Source organism: Penaeus monodon, chromosome 21 (assembly GCF_015228065.2).
Source record: "Penaeus monodon isolate SGIC_2016 chromosome 21, NSTDA_Pmon_1, whole genome shotgun sequence".
Taxonomy (NCBI): Eukaryota; Metazoa; Arthropoda; class Malacostraca; order Decapoda; family Penaeidae; genus Penaeus; species Penaeus monodon.
In genome coordinates, this window is record NC_051406.1 from 30626619 (window position 1) to 30626951 (window position 333).

At 51.4% G+C, this 333-nt stretch overlaps 1 protein-coding gene across 1 annotated transcript in view; it reads left to right on the forward strand.

Annotated features, from left to right (window-relative positions):
• LOC119586729 (kelch-like protein 17) overlaps window positions 1-333 on the forward strand; it is a gene marked incomplete at its 5' end in the record, with an annotated part of 43007 nt that overhangs the window by 37094 nt on the left and 5580 nt on the right. Inside the window, 1 exon segment of the mRNA XM_037935457.1 lies at window positions 96-286. Coding sequence (XP_037791385.1) covers window positions 96-286 — 191 coding nt within the window.

Genomic DNA, 333 nt, shown 5'->3' on the forward strand with positions numbered 1-333 from the left:
ATGCTTGTCAAGATACCAACATCCCCATACATCACTCACAGAGAATAGTCAGTTGCAAATAAGAAACTTTAGACATAGAACCTCCCCTCCTCCAGGTCCCGCGCGGGTGTCACCTCTCTCGGCCGCTATCTGTACGTTATGGGCGGTTACGACGGAGCGTGTGACCTGTCCTCAGCTGAGATGTACAACCCTGGCCTCAACAAGTGGCTTAATATTACAGCCATGGGCACGAAGCGGTCTTGCCTGGGTATCGGCACAACGGATGGGCTCATCTACTGTGTTGGGGGTGAGGCTCTTGAAAGGTTTTGTCTTCTTCGTCTGTTTTTATTGCCC